Source organism: Dendrobates tinctorius, unplaced genomic scaffold (genome assembly GCF_039654945.1).
Source record: "Dendrobates tinctorius isolate UK_male_01 unplaced genomic scaffold, ASM3965494v1 ptg000211l, whole genome shotgun sequence".
In the NCBI taxonomy this organism is placed as follows: domain Eukaryota; kingdom Metazoa; phylum Chordata; class Amphibia; order Anura; family Dendrobatidae; genus Dendrobates; species Dendrobates tinctorius.
The window spans coordinates 22,031,322-22,052,456 of record NW_027361878.1 but is presented as its reverse complement, the minus strand read 5'-3'; the positions used below and the strand labels follow the sequence as shown (position 1 = coordinate 22,052,456).

At 43.5% G+C, this 21,135-nt stretch overlaps 2 protein-coding genes across 5 annotated transcripts in view; one reads left to right on the top strand and one right to left on the bottom strand.

The window, feature by feature from the left end:
* Positions 1 to 7,225, top strand: part of TRPT1 (tRNA phosphotransferase 1) — a 53,249-nt gene extending 46,024 nt beyond the window's left edge. For all 3 annotated transcript variants that reach the window (XM_073554589.1, XM_073554588.1, XM_073554587.1), the window contains exon 8: positions 7,166 to 7,225. In XM_073554589.1, coding sequence (XP_073410690.1) covers positions 7,166 to 7,188 — 23 coding nt within the window. In that variant the 3' untranslated portion in view covers positions 7,189 to 7,225. The remainder of the gene's footprint in view (positions 1 to 7,165) is intronic.
* Positions 7,226 to 9,140: 1,915 nt separating this feature from the next.
* FERMT3 (FERM domain containing kindlin 3) overlaps positions 9,141 to 21,135 on the bottom strand; it is a 33,281-nt gene continuing 21,286 nt past the window's right edge. For both annotated transcript variants that reach the window (XM_073554585.1, XM_073554586.1), the window contains exons 8-15: positions 15,254 to 15,385; positions 14,590 to 14,639; positions 14,370 to 14,494; positions 12,724 to 12,830; positions 12,429 to 12,641; positions 11,465 to 11,589; positions 10,419 to 10,560; positions 9,141 to 9,783 (exon numbers count right to left, since the gene is read on the bottom strand). In XM_073554585.1, the coding sequence (XP_073410686.1) occupies positions 9,601 to 9,783; positions 10,419 to 10,560; positions 11,465 to 11,589; positions 12,429 to 12,641; positions 12,724 to 12,830; positions 14,370 to 14,494; positions 14,590 to 14,639; positions 15,254 to 15,385 (1,077 nt within the window). In that variant the 3' untranslated portion in view covers positions 9,141 to 9,600. The remainder of the gene's footprint in view (positions 9,784 to 10,418; positions 10,561 to 11,464; positions 11,590 to 12,428; positions 12,642 to 12,723; positions 12,831 to 14,369; positions 14,495 to 14,589; positions 14,640 to 15,253; positions 15,386 to 21,135) is intronic.

The window sequence follows — 21,135 nt, the reverse complement described above, 5'->3', positions numbered from 1 at the left end:
TGCAGTGAGCATCCTGAGCACTGCACATCTCAGCGCAATGGGTGCCATGTAGAGATGTCATCGCGTCCGTGACACTGAGATGTCAGACGCTGAGGAAGAATGATGGAGGAGGAAGCCTCAGCTGACTCTTCCTCTTTCATCATTAGTTTCAACTGTATCAGCATCCAGCATTTACTCCCAGTGTAATGATACTGCAGTGCAGTATAGCGCAGTCTCCACCAGGGGGAGCTGGTGAGGGAGGAGAGGCTGCACTCACAGCGTAGCAACACAGTGCGGCAGCACAGGAGCCACTAGGTGGCGAGAGAGTGGTCAGACGAGGCGGGTCAGGAAACACAGTAACAGAGGAAAACACAATACACATGGTCAAGTACAAGCCAGAGAAGTTGGAACCAGCCGGTAGCAGAGATATCAGAGACGTAAGCAGGTCAGAGGGCAAACAAGGTCACATACCAAGAAGTAAAAGCACTGGGAACAAACACTAAGACAAGCGGGGAAGCAGGAGTAAACGGGCAGAGGACAAACCAGGGTGTAACGGAGTCAGCTGCTCAAGCCTGGGGGCAGGAAGTGTAACTGACGCTGCCTGCCGGAGCAGCGGACAGAGATAGCAACATAGATCCCAAAATGAGGCACAGGAAGTTAACCCTAGCATGACCAGACCAGGGAGAGAATAACAAGAAACAAACTCCGGCCTGGATCATGACAGTACCCCTCTCTCAATGGGGGGCCACAGGACCGCCAGGTTTTCCTGGATAACGAGCGTGGAAGGCCCTGACCAACCGATCTGCATGGACCGAACGCGCCGGCACCCACAACCGGTCCTCAGGACCTTAACCCTTCCAATGGACCAAATACTGAAGTGAACGGCGAAGCTTACGAGAATCCACCAACCGTTCTACCTCATACTCGGTCTGACCATCCACCACAACAGGTGGCGGGTGCAAAGAAGACTCATCTGAGGTAGACACCAATGGCTTCAGAAGCGCCTTATAGAACACATTGAGGATCCGCAACTACGAAGGCAAGCACAAGCGAAAGGCCACAGGATTAACCACCTCTAAAATTTCGTAAGAACCAATAAACTTGGGACCCAACTTAGCAGAAGGAATCCTCAACCTTATTTTCTTGGTGGATAACCATACCTTATCCCCCACCTGAAACGCCGGCCCCACTGAACGTCATATATCCGCAAAAAACGTATACTTGTCCTGAGCCTCCCCAATGTTCCTCTGGACCTCCCTCCAGACTCCCCCCCCCCCCCCCCCCCCCACCCAACCACTGAAAGGCCAAATAAGCCCCTGGACACCCCTAATCCCGCCGGGAAAACTCACCAAAGTGAGGGTGAAAACCATAATTGCAAAAGAACGGGGAAGTACCAGTGGATTGATTGACATGATTATTGAAAGCGAATTCTGCCATGGGTACCGAAGAGCACCAATCATCCTGTCTAGACTGATTGATCCTTTCCGTCTGACCGTTGGTCTCTGGATGATAGGCCGACGAAGAGGTCAGATTGATACCCAGCCTTTTACAAAAAGCCCTCCAGAATTTCGGCACATACTCTACCCCTCTATCAGACACCACACTCATAGGCACACCATGCAATCGGACAACATGCTCCATTAAAAATTTTGATAGAGTCTAAGCATTAGGCAGACCCGCCAATTGGTCAAAATGCACCTGTTTACTGAAAATATCCACTACTACCCAAACCACAGTTTTGCCATTAGAGGGGGGAAGATCGGTGATAAAATCCATGGACCGATGAGTCCAGGGTCTATCCGGAATTGGCAGTGGCACCAATTCCCTGGCCGGCCGGTTATGGGAGGTTTTAGCCCCGGCACAGGTTTCACAGGAGGACACAAACACTGCGATGTCAGAAGCCAACGAGGGCCACCAAAACAGTGATGGCTGAGATTCCAGGATGCCCACTCAGAGCCGAATCATGGAACACCCGAAGCACCCGTAACCGATACTGGACAGGCACAAAGAACTTATTATCAGGTACGGACGGAGGAGCAAGAGACTGGGCCTCACGAATCTCCTGCTCCAGTGCCGAGGACACCCCAGCCACCACCACCCTGCGTTGAAGAATGGAGGAAGGAGGTTCAGGGGGTGATATAGGATCCAAGCTGTGAGACAATGCATCAGCCTTCACATTCTTGGACCCGGGCCTGAAAGTGACTGAAGACTGAAATCGAGAAAAAAAAAAAGTGACCACCTCGCCTGTCTTGGGGTTAAACGTTTGGCAGACTCAATATATGACAGGTTCTTGTGATCCATAATGACAGTGATACGATGGACAGCCCCTTCCAAAAAATGCCTTCATTCTTCAAAAGCAAGTTTAATGGCCAATAACTCCCGGTTACCCACATCATAATTCCTTTCGGTGCAGGAAAACTTTTTTGAAAAGAAGGCACAGGGTCTTAAATTAGTTAACGTGGCGGGCCCTTGGGGCAACACCTCCCCCACTCCCACCTCTGATGCGTCCACCGTCACGATAAAAATGGTTCAGATAAATCAGGTTGAATCAGTACAGGGACAGACATGAAACATTCTTTTAAAGAAGAAAAGGCTGCCAAAGCTGGAGCTGACCAGTTTTTTATATCAGCCCCCTTTCGAGTTAAATCAGTGAGGGGTTTGACCACCTGAGAAAACCCCTTGATGAATTTTCTATAGTAATTGGAAAAAACACAGAAATCGCTGAAGACCCTTGAGATCTCTGGGCTGCACCCAATCCACAATAGCCTGTACCTTTCTAGCATCCATACGAAACCCATCAGCAGACAAAAGGAACTCAGAAAGGACAATTCTTGAACAAGAAATGAACACTTCTTCAGTTTAGCAAAGAATGAGTTCTCATTGATCCTCTGGAGAACAGCACAGAGGTGACCCATGTGATTCTGTTTATCAAAAGAATATATGAGGATATCATCTAGATAAACTACCATGAAGCACCCAATAAAATCAGAAAAAACATGATTGATAAAATTCTGGAATACTGCTGGTGCATTAGTCAGGCGAAAGGGTATAACCAAGTTATCAAACAACCCCTCAGAGGCGAGAAATGCAGTTTTCCACTCATCCCCCTCCCACATACGGATGAGATTATATGCTCCCCTGAGGTCCAGCTTGGAGACCCACCTTGCCCCAGATAATTGATTGTACAAATCAGGTATAAGTGGAAGGGGGTAAGTGTTCCTTACAGTGATCTTATTCAATTCTCGAAAATCGAGGCATGGGCGTAAACCACAATCCTTTTTTTTTTTTTTTTTTTAACTTGGACCCCACCGCCACAGGAGAAACAGAAGGGCGAATGTGGCCCTTATGAAGGCTTTCAGAGATATTCTCCTTCATAGCTGCCCACTCAGGGCTGGAGAGGTTGTACAAACGGGCCTTGGGCAATTTAGCACTAGCAACAAGATCAACAGCACAATCGAATGGGCGGTATGGTGGTAGAACCTCAGCCTCCTTTTTGGAGAACACATCCTCAAAATCCTTCAGGTACTCCGAAATACCCTCCAGACTGACGAATAACACAGATACATTAACAAGACATCTCTTAGAACAATTAGGACCCCAATTAACAATATTCCGAGCTTCCCAGTCAATGACCGGGTTATGTACTAGTAACCAAGGAAACCCCAACACCAATCTCGCTGGCAGATTGTCCAGAACAAGACATGTAATATGTTCTTGATGATGGGACCCCACCCTGAGGATTAACTCCTCGGAGACAAACTTAACCACTTTCTTAGCAAGAGGAGTTTTAGCATTGACCACAATATTTTGGAGGTTCCCATCCTGACTATCCCTAACTTACATTTGGCCACCAAATCAGAGTCAGTCAGGTGCAGCGATGACCCACAGTCTACAAAAGCTAAAGTGGGAGTACAACAGTTCTCAACAAAAAGTTCCACTTCCAATTGTAATTTTAGCAGTGAGGAAAAAGGTACCTGAGAGTCTGGACAACCTCCTCGACGGTTATCCAGACTTAGGCGTTTCCCGGCACCTTAGGAATCGGAGGACAGGAAGGACAGTTATTTTTCCAGTGTCCAGGACTACCGCAGTAGAAGCAGAGTCTGCCTTCCCGTCGTCTCCTCTCTCTTTCCTTGACGGTGGTGGCCCCCACCTCCATGGGCACGGAATGTGACGTAACATCGGAATTGCTTGGAAGAAGAGGAACTTCCTCTGAATGACACCCCTCTTCTGTAGTCTACAATCCACCCGGATGGCCTGAGTCATAGTCTCCTCCAAGGAAATAGGTGGGGATGGAGAGCCAGAGCGTCCTTCAGATAATCCAACAGTCCCCTCCGGAACTGACACCTGAGCGCGGAGTCGGTCCAGGACACCTCGGTGGACCATCGTCTGAACTCCGAGCAATACCACTCGGCTGAGAGCTTTCCCTGAACAAGACCCATGATAGTGTCCTCTGCCAACCTGACACGGTCTGGTTCGTCATCAGTAAGTCCTAGGGCCTCAAAAAACCTATCCACCGACATCCGTTCAGGGGCAGTAGGGGGCATTGAGAAAGCCCAAGATTGGGGACCCTCCCTGAGTAAGGAAATAATTATCCCCACCCGCTGACTCTCATCCCCAGATGATCGAGGTCTAAGCGAAAATAATAATTTACAACTCTCCCAGAACGTACGAATCTTGTCAGGAAGCTTAACCGAGGGTTCGGGAGAGTGTAAAGCGACATCTACAGAATCACCAGGCCGACCAACAGCATGAGGGGTGGTACCCTGCACAGTAGGGTGACCGGATCTCATATGGGGGGGAAAAAATGTCAGAATCTTGTTCGTCTGGACCCCACAAAACGATTCCCCTTTCCAGATATTGAGAGAGCCAAAATTTGAGCTCGATCAAACGACGTTAACCCGTGCCGTTCGTCGCTCAAAGTTTGAAAAAATCCAAATTGAGGTATTTTAAGATTTAGGTATTTTGCATAGTCTGTTAGACTATAAAGAATGTGACAACAACATTGCAGAAATAACCCTGACCAAATTTTCGAACCATTTGTGGTATTTGAATGCAGAGTTGGTGGGATTATCGTTTTTTGATCCCACCATTACAGACAATGAAAAGTTGTTAATGGCTAATAAATTGCTCAGTAGCACAGATGAACCATCAGAGCACGCTAACCTACATGAGTTGATAATTTTACATAGTTATCTAATTTATTCTAGAGCTTTTGTTAAAGTAGTTTTTGAAACGTCAGAATATAATGCTCGGCATTTGCTTACAACTTGCAGGACATATTGCTTTTGTTCTTCATCTTTTGTCAGAAGGTCGTTAAAGTCGGTTACTTCCTACCTCTTTTAATTTTTCTTTCCTAACTTTTGGATTTACAACCCTAGCGTGCTCTGATGGTTCATCTGTGCTACTGAGCAATTTATTAGCCATTAACAACTTTTTATTGTCTGTAATGGTGGGATCAAAAAACGATAATCCCACCAACTCTGCGTTCAAATACCACAAATGGTTCGAAAATTTGGTCAGGGCTATTTCTGCAATGTTGTTGTCACATTCTTTATAGTCTAACAGACTATGCAAAATACCTAAATCTTAAAATACCTCAATTTGGATTTTTTCAAACTTTGAGCGACGAGCAGCACGGGTTAACGTCGTTTGATCGAGCTCAAATTTTGGCTATCTCAATATCTGGAAAGGGGAATCGTTTTGTGGGGTCCAGACGGACAAAATTCCGACATCGATTTTTTGCGGTCACCCTACTGCACAGTCTTAACAGTCTCCATCAACTCTTTCTGTAATTGAGTATGAGACGTGGCCAAGGTCCTATGTTCCAACGATAATTCTCTCATCATCTGTGTCAAACTGGACACCTGATCCACCAGGTTACGAAACGGGTCAATGACCAGAGGGGAAAAAAAATGAAAACTCCCCTTTAAAAGTTTGGTTAGTTATAATGTAATTAATTTTTTTCCCACTTTCAAGTACACAATATGGTAAAACCAATGGTGTCATTCAAAAGTACAACTCGTACCGCAAACAACAAGCCCTTACATGGCCATATTGACGGAAAAATAAAAAAGTTATGGCTCTGGGAAGAAGGGGAACGAAAAACGGAAACGCAAAAACGAAAAAGAGCTGCGGTGTGAAGGGGTTAAGCCTCAGTCACGTTTCCGTGAACCATGTACATGACCTATATTTTTTACGGATAGCACGTGTACCCATCTGTGGAGCTGTGTTTTTGCGGACCACGTGTCCAGTGAAAAAAAAAAAATCACAGAGACACGTCTGTTATTAATTTATTAATCAGAGTCACAGCTCAAAATCACAATACAAGTTTATGGGTCTGTGAAACTCACGGACAGCACACAGATACATCCATGAGTAACATTTTGTTGGGTAGGAAAAGCTTTGCAAATTGTTTTTGGGGGCTTTTTATATATGGGAAAATCACCAGCGATAAAGACAGAAGGGTATTGATTGAATCAAAACCACTTATGAAATGGGAAAAGTCACAGACATCTGAATGAGGCCTTATAGTGGTTTACTGGGAATAACTTTTCATTGTAAAAACTGTCTCTGTGTTATCCCTAAGCAACTTTGACATTTGCACCCTGTCAAAAATTTTAATCCATTGAGTGCCTCCCACCAACCCGCCTCTGTCTTTGCTTCGAGTCACATGTAGTATATTGCATATGCGATCTGTGTTAGCTCTATACAATGAAAATGTCATCGTTATTGACTTCTAGTTCATTGCCCTCCTATAACTTTGGTTCACAACCTCGTATGCACAAAATAATACTGCACGTGGTGAAACCGAGCTAGAGGCGAGCAGTGAACGTGACATCAATCAGATGACATGTTCACTGTGAGAGGCACAGATCACGTATGCAACATTCAGCACATGATCCGAGGCAGGAATGGAAGCAAACTACTGGGGGCCAAGTGACCAATTAGAATCTCTGCAAAAAAGGACAAAAAAATAATAAAGTCATGCCAGGTGTGAATTAATCACATAATGTAGCAAAAAGTACGGCAGATCTGCATGGGCCATATACACATTGATAAGTAATGCATTTATAATAATGACTTGCCGCCGGCAATGTGCCGTGTGTTTGCAGGGCTGTAAGATACGTAGCTCTAATTGTTGGTTTATTTTTTTTTAACTTATACTTTTTATATTTTCTTTTTGTAGGAAAACTGCTTGATCTCGAATGATGAAAATCTCTTCTTGAAATAAACTATTTTAACAGTTTGTGTGATATTGGTTTTGTGTGATTTCAGCACTGATTAAATATACAGTATATGTAGTCTCAGTTATAGGGGGTTATTAGACTTGTGAAAGTGCCAAGGCTGTGTGACTTGGCCACTAAAATACCGGCATTTCTAACATGCCATGAATTGTAAAGAGGTATTCCCAGAATCATAAACGTAGGTCAATCAATTCTATTTTCAAAATAACCAAGTCGTAAAATATCTGAAGGAAAAAAACTATAGCTTCCACTCCAAATCCCACAAGCCAAAATGGGAGTGGAGCTGGAGCTAGCGGGAGTGGAGCTGGAGGGGGCGGAATGGAGCTGGAGGGGGCAGGAGTGGAGCTGGAGGGGGCGGAATGGAGCTGGAGGGTGCAGGAGTGGAGCTGGAGGGGGAGGGCGAGAGTGGAGCTGAAGCAGGTGGGAGTGGAGCTGGAGCAGGCAGAAGTGGATGCCAGCTGGAGCAGGCGAGAGTGGAGCTGGAGGGAGCGGGCGAGAGTAGAGCTGAAGCAGGCGGGAGTGGACCTGGAGCGGGCAGAAGTGGAGCTTCAAAAGAACTTGTTTGAGCTGCTGATTTTCCAGAAGCAAAATGTAGATTCGCAGTGTAAAGGGGCAGTCATGTGATGAGATTGTCTGGACCACTCAGCTTATTCACTCAATACTGCAAGATCAGCAGAACTGGACCCAGAAAAGATGCCAGGTAATCACAAACATTATAATAAGAGCAGGGTGGAGAACATTTTAATGAGTTGGGAAGGCACTGGACTTAAAAAACAGTCACATTTTGCCCAAACCCCTGTAGTACAGAGTTCCAGGAACTGTCTTGATTCTCTTGCTTTGTAACTTGCCATCGTCTTTCTTTAGAAGGCAGTTCCATTTCGTCAGCAAGAGAGAAGCAGGAATTTTCTTTTTCCCAGAATGCATTGTTCTTGCCCTTGTCCAGTGGCTTGTCTGCCCTGAAATGAAAGCCTGCCTCTCTGGGTGCAAATTGACAGATTGAAAAGCAGAAGAGAATTAAAGAGCTGCTCTTTATGTCATCTGTCTCTGCTGCTACCGATGCATTGCATGCAAGCAGTCTGTCTCCCACAATCGTGCTCATATTGTGTATCCTATTTATACACTACTCACTTAAATTGTGAAGAACGAGTTTAGTCATTTATGAAGAAAGGATCGGGCATGTTGGAATTCTTATTCCTCCCCCAGATCAGATCTGCAGTCAGAGGAGAATCAGTGATCTCCAGTCCAGAAGATTCAAGCAACTTAAAGGGGGTTTCCAGTTTTGGGAAAATGCTGTTTCACGGCTGCAATTTCTTTTTAAAAAATAAATCCTGTCCTTTATTCACCCTCCCCAGTCTGGTGCTGAGTCTCCATTGCTGCTCCCTGTTCTTTTTATGGTCTGCAGTGGTGATGTCACCATGCTGCAGCCAATAACTGAACTGCCTGAGGTGACATCACTAGCCACTCAGACCTACTGAGCTCAGTGATTGGTTGCAGTACTGTCAATGTGGCATCAGTGTTGCAGACAAGGCCACGTTCAGTATTTGGTCAGTATTTCCCATCAGTATTTGTATGGCAAAACCAGGAGTGTGTGATTATACAGAAGTGGTGACGTGTTTGCATAATACTTTTCCTCTGATTATTTGCAATCCTGAATCAGGAGAGGAACAATGAATGTGTACATGTGGCCTTACAGACACTGGTAGCAGCGGTGGAGACTCATCTCTGGACCTGGGGAGTGTGAGTAAAGTACCGTTTGTTTTATTTATTTTTTTAAGAAATTGCGACTAGGTACAAAGGTTTTTCTGAAAGTGGAAAAAACATTTTAATATGGCTAGAAAAAAAAAACAAACTATAATGTGTTAATAATCCACATTCCAACTAGTACACAGCCTGATCGAAGAGACTAGTGAGAGAATGGAGGGGATACAAGTATTTATTGTACAGAAGTAAAATGTAACAACCATTACTAATAACTAGTTTATTTTCTTATCATTTAATAATTTCTCTCTATAGGAATGATGTATAATCTTATTTTTACACCTGCTTAAACCCCATATAATGGACATGTATGAACAGTCATAAAGAGTACAGTGACAGCGTTGCTCGCTCCCTATAGATGACTGTGCTATGACGCCGCTTCCTTTGTGTCGTACTTACAAAGCACTACCAGATTTGTATAAGATAAAGCAGGATCTACCCTCGTAGGACTTTTCCTACACGTAGAAGTAAAAGCTGCGTTGTAAGGCAGAAAGATTTCTTACAGCAGCTTTTCCATCTTTATGAACATATAATCAACTTGTGAAAACATAAACCTGGAGATCGCTGCGAGTGATCGTTATGAAGGGTAGTCATCTTATATGGCCATCACAGGAGGTTCCTACAGGGCTTCATGGCCACCAGTAAGTTTATGGAACAGGTCTTCGTTGAGGCCTTTCAAACCACCGTCTTTTGCCCGTGTAGACATGAAGATGTAGCCGCCTATGTATTCATGGACAACTTTGCATGAAGCAGAAACACAGGTGAAGGCAACGTTAATGTTCTCAGTGAATTCAATGGACACCTGAAATATAAACCAGGAAGGAAAAAAACAAATAAGGTTTTACTTAAATAGGTGGCAAAAATACTGATAAAGCTGCAATACTTCCACCCCATCATGTAGAACAAATCCAAGCAACCACTTCCCTGAAATTTTGCTACTAAATCGTATTTAAAAGGGAGTTTGTTACCCCCGAAATGCACTTATAACGAGCCGGACAGTAAAATAGAGGACTTAGCATCTATAAAAATCATACTTGCACCGTGTCTGTTACCGGTACAACGCCTGAGAAAACAGCCTTTAATTCAAGTGCAAATTTTGCATGTTGTACTGTGTGCACAATGAGGTGTAATGAGGACCTGAGCTCTTGGCCACATCAGGGGTGCACCGTAGCCCCCTTCTTTGCATTTGAAAGTCATTTTCTCAGGCACTGTACTACTAACCAGTGCAATACTTGTATGACGTGGAGAGGGGATAAGTCCCCTATATAATGGCATGGCTTATTTGAATAGCATTTTTGTGGGTGACAGATTCCCCTAAATTGGCTGCTAGGTTTTAATAGGTCTGCGGTATTTTGCCCATATCAGAGAATAACGTGCACTTTCCCCATGGCCAGTGTATATCACATCCATCCATCTTGTCTAATACTGCACTTTTACCTGTCGGATATCCCAGTTCACGTTCCACTGCTTCATGTTACTGTACATCCAGGTTTTCACCACATCTCCAACATTCAGATCTATTCTGATTAATCGGTTGCTGGCAATGCCCAATATCTCGTCCCGACGAGCCCCTTTAAACCTAGAGATCGGTATGGAAGAAATACATGGTTGAAAGTGAATGATCCAACTGTCCAGGCATAAAATAGCCAAAATTATCACATATGGTGCAAGTAGATGGGGTGTGGGAAGAGCGGATTGTCACATAAGATTAATTCATTTTCTCATTTCATTTTTTTATTTTGGTCTTTTTTTTTTTTTGCTCCAAATTGTTTAAAAAGGCACTTGTGGCTGGTGAATTTTACGCCAAATCAAAAACGTTCTTTTTTGTCTTTTATCTTTTTTGTGCCCTTTTACAGCAAAAAATTGCTCGTTCCATTCAAAGGTTACAAAAATGGCGCAAACGCTCCAGACATGTGGTACATAAAAATCACTCCAGAGGAAGACTGGAGTACTGATGTTGCTAAAAAAAGGCCATGAATAAGCTGTAAAATATATGGAACCTCCAAATCTTGCCCACAATGGCGAACATAAAAAACAAAACAAAACAAGCAAAAGTAGAATTTAAAAAAAAAAAAAAAAAAAGAGAAAAAATCCCACCAAAAACTAGACAAAAAAAGGGAACAAATGCTATATTGAATGGGGTCCTGTATGTGTTTGTATGAACTATTCCTATTTTCTATGAGATCTGCCTTGGTTCTGGTCAGACTCAAACTGAACCAGAGGGGGACAGGTGAACTCCCCAGTGGGCCCCTGTGTAGGAGTTGGCCCCCTAGAAACAACCAGAAGTAAGGACAAGTCAACTAATGCTAAAAAGAAAGTGAGTGCACCCCTTCTCCATCCATTCTGCTCGGTTTCTCCTCGTCTCTATTACCTTGCTGTTCACAGATTGGATTGAATGTGCAACTAGAATTTCGGCTACACTGGTTGCTACCTATAGAACTGATTGATGCTGTTATACAAGGTAACCTGGAGAAATTACTAACCTTACGAGGAAGTACGAGACTCCGAAATCTGGAAGAGATTGCCAGTCCTGTATAAAGCGCAATTTGGCCTCCATAAGTGTAATCTGGGCAATATTCTGGTAGGCTTCCAATATACGAGGTGACAGCTTAAAAAAAAAACCAAAAAAAAAACATAAAGCTAAATTCAGGACACCTTTAGTTGGAAAGTGCTGAAAACTAAATCTAGAAAGTAAAGGATGTGCACACAATGTTTTGTTTTTTTAATGTGCCTGCTTAAAAAAACCTGAAATATCGCTTCAAAAACGCTTTATGGGGAAAAACTTGATAACAAATTCCCTTTAAAATATGGCCACCACCATTAGGACCTTTCTGCAGCATACTGGAAATGATGTACAGAATGCTTCAAGAAAAAAAAAAAATCTGAAAATCCTTTAAAAACTCTTCAAGACCTCTTCAGAAAACAATTCAGGATATTAAAAATTCCACCCAAAATGAGCGTTTTCCTGAAGCGGTTTCCACTAGTAGGGTCTGATCACATGGAGTTTTTTTTTTTTTTTTTTTTTAAGAAAAGAAAGTTTCCAAAAACCACGAATTTCGAGTAAGTTATGTTCCCTTTGCGCCTCAAAAATGGAACTATGCACCAAATATTGCTGTCCACATGTTCTGCCTTTTGTTACTACTTTTCACATCCATAGGGTGCAAAAACCCAGAATCGGTTAAATGAAGAAACATGGTCATTCTTTGGGGGGGGGGGGGGCTGCGTTTGGAAGCTGTTGTAAGAAAAAGACGCCGCCAGCAGAGCCACTTCAGCAAAAACAAAAAAACAAAAGAAAACTGCAGCGACTCTGCCATCGGATTAAACACGTTGTGCGCACACACCTTTGGGGAGTTTCTGCTCCAAAAACGCATCATTGTTTACCTCCTCAAAAACCTTATTGTGCATTTACCTAAATATCTAGCCAAATGACGGACTGTAACAACTCACCTGCTTAAGTTTGAGCTTTTTCTGGTATCTTGGTGATACCAAGGCCAGCATGTTGATGGACTCTGCTGCTGAGGCTGAAGTTTGAGGTTTGGATTTCTGAAGCGTCAGGAAGGATAGTATACTTTGCACTTCTCCATCATAAGATGAGTCACCCATGGTGCGTCCTTTCGCTGCCAATCGACAACCAGCCATCCAGCGGGCATATTGCTGCTCCTAAAGACCAATTGATATAGTGTATTAGCTCAGTTTTTTGTCCCTGGGACACAGTGATTTCTGGGACCTGATTGATACTTACATTTTCACAACGCAAGTAAACTTCATTCATTCCTTCTGGGGACGGGACTAGAAGCTTAATACAGAACTTCTGCGAAGCAATGTTGACCTCTGGAATAACTTCACATCCTGGATTAAAAAAAAAAAAAAAAAAGTGTGAGAATATTTAATTTCCAGCAGAATTAGTGCAGTATCACTAGCGTTAGTAAACTGCTGACACATGTACAGTAGTAACAGCTGAAAAAAACGATCAAAAGTCCAAATACTATGAAAATAGAAAATGTTTAATAAATCATGCAAATACAAGGAGGGGGAGGGAGAATCGCCCACAACGCATATGTTGAAAAGACACGCTCAATGGATTAAACAGCACAACAACATCATGCATGGGTACAAACCATGTTGTATACATGTATAAATCAATGCTTAAATAGTAATGATGAAGCTATGCCAACATCATATGAATTAAATACATGACAGGCCCCCACATCGAGGGCTGTATAAAGTAATAATACCCATCATAGAAGCCAATAATGTGCACAGATACCCCCACTACCCGAATGAATTCCATATAGTATAAAGATTTACCTAGAGTGGTAGTGGGAGAGGGGGCCGAATCCAGGAGCGTCACCCCGACGCGCGTTTCGGCTTAGGAGCCTTTCTCAAGGGGCGTGAACATGTACAGTAGTGTAGTACAATTATGGATGACTTCTAAACAATCCAGTGGATTATTGAAAGACTGCACGCTTTTTTCATTCAATTTACCGTAACTCATCTGTGATTTTTTTTTTTGTTGAGTGTTGAAATTGGATTTTGTCGCATTATTTTTAATTCATATTTTTAACTAAAGTCAATTTCTGAATGTATCTTATTTTTTTTTTTTTTGCAGAGTTTACAATGGGTGCTCTAAATCCCTGCCATTATTTTGTTTCTACAAGAAAAAATAAATTAAAACCTCATGACTAAAGGAATAAAATGTGTGTGGATTTTAGACGTAGTAACGCTGCTGTTTTTCAGTTTAGAAATCCGCACCAAATGTGAACCTGAACAGAAAGTAAAAGAGCTGCTTTTACTCCCAAAACACTGGTGCCCACCCCTAATGGTATACATTCCTAGTTTCTGCTGTGTCGGAGGACCAGGGGGTTCCTACTGTGGATGGCAGAGAGTTAATTCTTGTACAGGTTTACAGACAGCTTATGTCAAGTGCAGGAAAGAAAGCTTCATCTCCTATTTTATTTTTTTTTTTTGGGGGGGGGGGGTGACTTTATTGCTATTAGTGATACATACTGTATTGGCAGCAGAACCACATTATATGATGCAGGTGAGTGGATAAAAGACAGCCTATGTCCCTGCATTGAGCACATACTTTTGGGTATTAGGATCCATTTTACCGTGTAAAATTGGGGTGGCTCAGTGGGGTCCTGGGTTCAAATCCCACCAGGGACAACATCTGCAAGGAGTTTGTATGTTCTCCCCGTGTTTGTGCGGGTTTCCTCCGGGTTGTCCAAGTTCATCCCACACTTTTGGGTATCATGATCCATTCTACCATGTAACATTTGGGTGTATGTAGGGAATCTACATTGTGAGCCCCAATGGGGACAGTGATGATGATGTCTGTAAAGCGCTGCGGAAAATGGTGGTGCTATAGAAGAAGAGATGCATAATCACCTTTTAGTGCTAGTAGGATCAGTGGTTCCCCTCTGGCCTCTTCTTTGCTTTTATAACATGACACATTGGTTCCTTTCAGCATCACCCAGTTTTGTTTGTAGCCTTTAAGAGTCATTTTTCGGGGCCTGAGATCAATATTAAATAGTTAGTGCTGTCCAGGAACCAAGTGTAAAGACAGGAGGGATGAGAAGAACAGAATGAGAAGAACAGACGAAGTCACCTAAAAACCTTCAGATACTCCTGCAGCTCAGGTTCAAGTTCAATTCCTTCCTAGCAAAGATAAACGTGCATGAAGATAAAAAATTGTATATACTGTGTGTACATAGTGGTAAATAATATATATCATATCACCCAGGTATCATGACATTCTCAGATTAAAGGATATGGATATTTTCGGGGGCAGCTATGTTACTTGAGACATTTATTTTTGGCTAAAAATAATTTTTGCAATTGAGTTTCATTAAAAAAAAAGTTAACTGTTAGCCTTCTATAGCCTCTGTGTTACTCTGTCTATTGCTGGCTGCAGAATGAGTAAACTGACAATACGTCAGTGAAACCGTTCCGATTTTTCTTATTCAGAGCTCTTCTCAGCTGATTTAGGACCACATATACTGATGTTCACAGTCATAAATCAGCTGAGAGGAGCTCAGAAGAAGAGAGATAAGAGTTATCAGCTCTCCTGTCCGAAGCGGCCCACATTCTGCAGTCAGCAATAGGAAGTGCAGCACAATTTTTTATTTTTTTTTTTTAATAAAACCTGATAACATTATTTTTGGCCCAAACTAAATGCATTTAAGTTAAAAAAAAAAAAATGAAACAAAGGTGACAAATATCCTTTAATCTTATATCATAGGTGATGGTAAGTGGCATTGTGCCTGACATACCAGAGCCTCGCTGGGAGTAGATGCTTCTAATTTTACTTCCAGATGTGACAGCGCCTCATCCAGGTCCTGGAGAGCAGGGTCTTGGGGCAAAAGCATTGGATCCGAGGTTACTGACAGTTTATTCACATGATACTAGAAAAAAAAAACAGAAGAAAATGCACATGGTTATTGATTTCCTCACCTGAAATCCATCAGCACAGTGGTCAATATAATGCATCCTAACTATAGACAACACTGATATGTAGAAAATCCTCTGTATGGATTCCTAATGCTCATTGGGAAGTTAGATGGGACTGACCTGAGCTGGGATCTAGGGGCGGACATACCAATGGTGCAGCCTGTGCAGCCACAAGGGGCCAAAGAGGTCAGGAGACCACTACTACCTCCAAAGCAGGTGAAACTGTGCATTATGATGAACTATTGGACTGAATGAGCCCATATATTGTTATTTCACTGAGGCCGTAATATAGATGCTAAAACATTGTACAAGATTCAGGTCTTTCTGACAAATTACAAATAAACAAGAACTACAGAACTAATTCACGGAAGGGCTAAAGGCACAACGTTACGGCACAACGGTTGTGTACTGTGTGTTAGGTAGATTTTATTATTCCCCCCCAAAAAGAGACCCCTGTCTACTCTGCATCCATTTTTTACCTACCTAAATTCAATTTACTTTCTCGTCTTCAGATAATTTTTATTAGCTTGGCTATGAGCACTTAGATCGTAAGGATGATTTGGAAACCTTAATGAAAGATGACTTAATTACCCGTAGAAAATTGCATCCTTAACTCCCAAGGGCACAATGGCAGTTATGCAAAACGTAAAGTATAAAGAGGAACATTTGCAGTTAATGAATGTCCTATTACTACCATGGGAAGAATAAAACGAGAAATCTATTCAGCGTTCTGAATTATAAAGTAAACTGCAGCCATCGAGCCGTACAGAAGATTAAAAAACAGAGTGATATTATTATTATTTATTATTATTGCGCCATTTATTCCATGGCGCTTTACATGTGAGGAGGGGTATACATAATACATACAAGTACAGTAATCTTAATACAAGTCACGACTGGTACAGGAGGAGAGAGGACCCTGCCCGCGAAGGCTCACAATCTACAAGGGATGGGTGAGGATGCAGTAGGTGATGGTAGAGCTGGTCGTGCAGCGGTTTGGTGGATCAGTGGTTACTGCAGGTTGTAGGCTTGTCGGAAGAGGTGGGTCTTCAGGTTCTCTTTGAAGGTTTCCATGGAAAACGAGAGTCTGATATGTTGTGGTAGAGAGTTCCAGAGTAGGGGGGATGTGCGGGAGAAATGTATGCGATTGTGGGAAGAGGGGAGTAGAGAAGGAGATCTTGTGAGGATCGGAGGTTGTGTGCAGGTAAGTACTGGGAGACTAGGTCACAGATGTATGGAGGTCTAAGGTTGTGGATGGCTTAGTATGTCATGGTTAGGGTTTTGAACTAGAGTCTTTGGGTAATGGGGAGCCAGTGCAGGGATTGACAGAGGGCAGAGGCCAGGGAATAGCGGAGGGGACAGGTGGATTAGTCGGGCAGCAGAGTTTAGAATAGATTGGAGGGGTGCGAGAGTGTTAGAGGGGAGGCCACAGAGCAGGAGGTTGCAGTAGTCAAGGCGGGAGTTTGCAGATCCTTGGTTGAGGAATGTACGTATCCGTGAAATGTTTTTGAATTGAAGTCGGCAGGAGGTGGAAAGGGCTTGGATATGTGGTCTGAAAGAGAGATCAGTGTCAAGGATAACCCCGAGGCAGTGAGCTTGTGGGACTGGAGAGAGTGGGCAGCCGTTAACTTTAATGGATAGATCCGTTGGGGGGGGGGTCACGTGAGATGGGGGAAAGATGATGAATTCTGTTTTGTCCACATTAAGTTTTAGAAATCTAGCGGAGAAGGAGGATGAAATAGTGGACAGACATTGAGGGATTCTGGTTAGTAGGGAGGTGATATCCGGTCCAGAGATGTAGATCTGTGTGTCATCAGCATAGAAGCGATACTGAAAGCAGTGAGATTCAATGAGCTGTCCAAGGCCAAAGGTGTATCACGGATATAACGGAACAACTGCAAAAAGATACAAATCAGATGCTACCCCTGCAATCATACAGCGGGTGGGTAACTATTGCAGGAAGTTTGACCACAACACTGGGCCTGGAGAGGGTCTGCAGCGTCAGATGGCCACTCACAGAGAAGGATCATCACCATTTTCACTCTTGCTCTCATAGTAGGGTGTCATGTGTCTAACTGTATTTCTGACCATTGGTAAAAAATGTAGCATACAAGTCATACAGCTTTTCCCTATGCAGATTCTATTTCTAATTTTCAGTTGTCTCTGAGCTGCTGGATGGAGACAAGCTGCTATGGTGTCTCCTAAACACAGCTGCTGGGTGAAGACTAGCTGCTATGGTGTCTCCGATACACAAAACACACAAAAAGATTCCTGATTGTCATTTTCTATAGTAGACAGACAAAAGAAGCAGAAGCTGCATGGAGGATATTATTCATTAGCACTGAGCTGTGTAGTTGTGAATCCAGCACTGCAGTGAAAAACTGTAACAATTATACGGGTACTACGAAATCTGATTGCGTGGGATAATATGGCACTGAGACCAAAGTTTATGCAAATAAGTATATTTAACAAGTGTAATAAAACTAAGGCTAGTTTCACACTAGCGCTTTTGAGCGCAGCGACGGCCTGCGCACGGCCGCCGCTAAGCCCCGCCCCCTGCCGCGCCTCCGCCGGTAGCTCCGCCTACCGGCGCATGACGCTGCATGCGTCCTGCGTCCCCTATCTTTATCACTGGGGGAGCAGACCGTGCGCAGTATGCGTTTGGCGGCGCATGCGCCTTCTTGACGGTGCGCCGGCGCAACCAAACTGCAGCAGGTTGCGTTTGGCGCAGGTCAGCGCACCGTCAAAAGGACGCATACGTCGCCAAACGCATACTGCGCACGGCCTGCGCCCCCAGTGGTAAAAATAGGGGACGCAGGACGCATGCAGCGTCATGCGCTGGTAGGCGGAGCTACCGGCGGAGGCGCGGTAGGGGGCGGGGCTTAGCAGCGGCCGTGCGCAGGCCGGCGCTGCGCTCAAAAGCGCTAGTGTGAAACTAGCCTAACAGGGCACTTCCTGCAATAGTAACGAAAACACAGCACAATATGGAATGATGCAAGTAAAGCAAAACTAACAGAGCACTTCCTGAAATTGTAACGAAAACACAGCTCAATATAGAAATGTACAGAGTAACTGAAGAGCGGGACGCGACCACTAATATCAGTCCAGCAGTAATATAATGCAGGTGTGTACAAGGCACTAAACGTAGGAGTCCAGCAGGAAGTATACGAGTAAGCACACCGCATATAATGAGGCAGTCCAGCGATATTAAGAAGGAGCATGCACACAGCACTAAAGTGTAGAAGTCCAGAGATCATAAAGGTGGGAATGCACTCGGCACTTAAACGTGGAAGTCCAGCTTTATACTGGAGTGGCATTAACAAGAGAAAGTCACTATGTGTACTTTTGGGCTGTAAGTCCCACACAAGTGCCGCACAGCAGCCCACACAAACGCAGATCTAGAGGAGAAGATGATGTCAGGATTCCTTACAGGCCACAGTAGTTCCAGGGGCGAATAGCTCCAACTAGAAGTCCAGACAGTAGATAAGCACAGACAGCATCAGGGAGATGCCCAGAGGACTGTAGGCAGCAGAACAAGGAGAGGCAGAGCACCGAGTAACAAGCAGCAGAACACCAGCAGTCCACCAGCAGAACAGCAGGGGCTCAGGAGTCACAGCAACAAAATACTCAAAGAGGAGCACACGACCTGGCCTTAAATAACCAGGACAGACAGGAAATTCCATGGCAGGGCGAGATACAAGACTCCATCTTGGATCCGGAATCCATACAAACACATTTGCCAAGAGCTATTGCATGCCTTGCCTATGTGGACACAAGCTGCTGTGATATTTCCTATAGAAGCTGTTTGAAGGGTATTATTCAGTAGCACTGAGCTGTATAGTTGTGAATCCAGCACTGCAGTGAAATACATTTGCTAAGAGATATTGCATGCGCTGCCTGTGTGGACACAAGCTGCTGTGATATCTCCTATACATAGCACACGCAGAGAGATATATTCCCGATCTTCATTCTCTGTATGACACAGACAAAAACAGCATCAGCTGCATGGAGGATATTATACAGCAGCACTGAGCTGTGTTGCTGTGAATCCAGCACTGCAGTGAAATACATGTGATAAAAGCTATAGCATGCTCTAGCTTTGTGGATGCATGCTGCTATGATGCCTCCTATACTCAGCACACAGAGAGAGATGAGTTCCTGATCATCATTCTCTATAGCACACAGACAAAAGCAGCAGCAACATGAAGGATATTATCCAGCAGCACTGAGTTGTGTGGCTGTAAATCCAGCACTACAGTGAAATACATTTGCTAAAAGCTAGAGCATCCTGTGCCTGGTGTCTCGTTGTGCTGAGGGCTCCTTACTCCTCCGCCCTCCATAGACATTTCACTGTGTTTTGATCAACACAACATTTAGTTTTTCAAATTGAATGGTAAGTTCACTAAGCATGGGAGAAGAGAAAAGCTGGCTCATAAGTGGAGAAAAGCTTATTTCTCTAAGATATATTACAAAATTTCTTATATTCTCCCACACTATTGATTTACGCAAAGCTTTTGTGACCTTTGAAGGAAAAGACTGAGTATCAGACTGTGTAGTCTTTTCTTGTCTACCATTAGATCTTATTGGAAATGTTTAGATGGGAAGGTATTAATATTGGGACATTGGATGATGTACTGTGCTGTCATAATGTTCTGCAGATCTCATTAATGTAGAGCAGATAATTAAAAGTAATTCTCCAAATTCCCTGACCATAGGTAATCTGTCCTTAAAAATCTGACCCCCTTACTCCCCAGGCTAGGAATAAGAGCACAGATCATTAGGCCTCTTTCACACTTCCGTTTTTTACAATCAGTCACAATCCGCCAGGTTTTGAAAAAAAACGGATCCTCAATTTTTTTTGAGGATCCGGTTTTTTCCCCATTGACTTGCATTAATGGCGGATTGTGACGGATTGCTGTCCGTTGCATCCGTTTTTTTTGAGGATCCGCCAAAAGTTGCTGTCCGTCACCATCCTCAAAGATTTCAAAACGGAGCTTGTAACGTTTTTTTCTCTGGCGGATCCTCCAGACACTGATTTAACCCGAAATTCTTTCTGGGTGCCGGACAAAAAAAAAAATCTCTCTCTCATTTCCTTTAAACTTCCTCGTTTGCAGGATCCGTCTGAAAACGGATCCTGTGCCATCCGTTGACATCAGTTAAGAACGGATCCACTTGTCTGACTTTTTGGCGGATTTGAACTGATGCAAAAAAAAATGAAGTGTGAAAGAGGCCTTACTCTTCTTATTAGTCATTCCTATGACCTCGTCTACAGGACACTCGACACTTCATGAGAACAAAAAGCTGCCGCTATATAGAGTCAGATCTGCAACCCACTACTAGCCCATAACACATAGCTCCCGCGAAATAATATGCAACATTGCCTTGTTTCTTTTCTCTTTAAGGCGGTGTTCACACATAGGATAAATGCATGTTTTCTGCAGGTAACACCAAAAGAGAAAAACGAAGGGACAATATCTGCAGTTTCATCAGAGGCGGCAAAGCTGCAGAGGCGTTGAAACGCACGTCGGGGGGCGTCACTGGTTCACATATCTAGTCGGCAAGATGACTACAGTTAATCTATGAAGTATCTATTGGGTGACAATAATGATAAATTTACTCTATGATATAGTCTTCCAATATAATTCATGGTGCCTATCCTAATGTATATTTATAGTCTTTTACAGATGATACTCTCTCTGTTATA